Source organism: Olea europaea, chromosome 22 (assembly GCF_002742605.1).
Source record: "Olea europaea var. sylvestris chromosome 22, O_europaea_v1, whole genome shotgun sequence".
In the NCBI taxonomy this organism is placed as follows: Eukaryota; Viridiplantae; Streptophyta; class Magnoliopsida; order Lamiales; family Oleaceae; genus Olea; species Olea europaea.
In genome coordinates this window covers 7,773,229-7,774,407 of record NC_036258.1, presented here as the reverse complement: position 1 = coordinate 7,774,407, position 1,179 = coordinate 7,773,229, and the positions used below count along the sequence as shown (strand labels likewise).

Genomic DNA, 1,179 nt, shown 5'->3' with positions numbered 1-1,179 from the left:
AAATAAATATTTCTTATTGGAACTATTTTCTTATTAATTTTTTCGTCAATGCAAAATCAGACTGGTTTTTTGTACTTCTAGTTGTGCCGTCCGCGGAGTCTAAGATTTTTGACCTTTTCTATGACAATATGTATATATTTTTTTAATGGGTTTCTTTTAATTCTTTGATTGAATGTCTTCATTGATTTTTGGCCACCACCAAAATATAAGACGCCAATAAGAAATTAGCATTTAGGATTGGGGCTTTTATGGTATTTTTTTTTTCCATCGAGGAATAATTTTCTGTAATTAAATTTAAATGAATCTGTGGGCGTTTTTTGAATTTGAGATTTGATTGTTGAGGAAGAAGTTTGCCATTCTTGGAGTTGAATGGTAAATTGCATAATCAAGCAAGATTAATTGTTTATTCGGGTCCTCGGCTTCCTTTTTTTTTTTTTTTTTTTTTTTTTTTTAATTTCCGAAATTAAGTATGGATAATGTGATTGGAGGCAAATTTAAGCTGAGGAGAAAGATTGGAAGTGGATCTTTTGGAGAGCTTTATTTGGGTAATTTCGATTATCATTTTTAACTGTAAATTAATGGTTTCTGAGGTTTCGTTTCCGCGCTGTGATGAATTATTTGTTAATTTCAATTTAAATTAGGAGTAAATATTCAAACTGGAGAAGAAGTTGCTGTGAAGCTGGTGAGTGAAAGCTTTGCACTGGGCTATAGGTTTATTTATTTTTTTCCCTCTATCTAAATGAATTTTGTTTATTTCTGGATTATGAAGTCTTCTTATTGATCCTTTCGAAAAAATTTCTACATTTGATCCTTTCGAAAAAATTTCTACATTTGGTTATGGAAACTAGAGAAAGAACGGTTCTTTTTTTCTTTTATTTGTAAAAATATTTGATGATGTGTTGTATTGAGTCCATTTGCTGCCTATGGTTCCACCAAATGGTTGATCAGATGTGATTATTGTTTGTTTTATGCGTAAATGGCTATTAATATTTTTGTTACCAGGTAAGTTGATTTGTAAGCATTTCAGTTTTCACTAATACAAGGAGACCAATTACCTAAAGTCTTTAGTTTGAGCTATGGATTAACTTCTTGCAAAACCACTCTGTAGGCTTTACTTTAAATGATTTGTTTGATTTCACGTTTCTTGTATTTTGTCCTCTTGGTGCTAACATAATTCCA

At 30.5% G+C, this 1,179-nt stretch overlaps 1 protein-coding gene across 1 annotated transcript in view; it reads left to right on the top strand.

Moving 5' to 3' along the window:
* The first annotated feature begins 6 nt into the window (after nucleotides 1–6).
* LOC111371117 (casein kinase 1-like protein 11) overlaps nucleotides 7–1,179 on the top strand; it is a 7,661-nt gene continuing 6,488 nt past the window's right edge. The window contains exons 1-2 of the mRNA XM_022993026.1: nucleotides 7–545; nucleotides 642–682. Coding sequence (XP_022848794.1) covers nucleotides 470–545; nucleotides 642–682 — 117 coding nt within the window. The 5' untranslated portion in view covers nucleotides 7–469. The remainder of the gene's footprint in view (nucleotides 546–641; nucleotides 683–1,179) is intronic.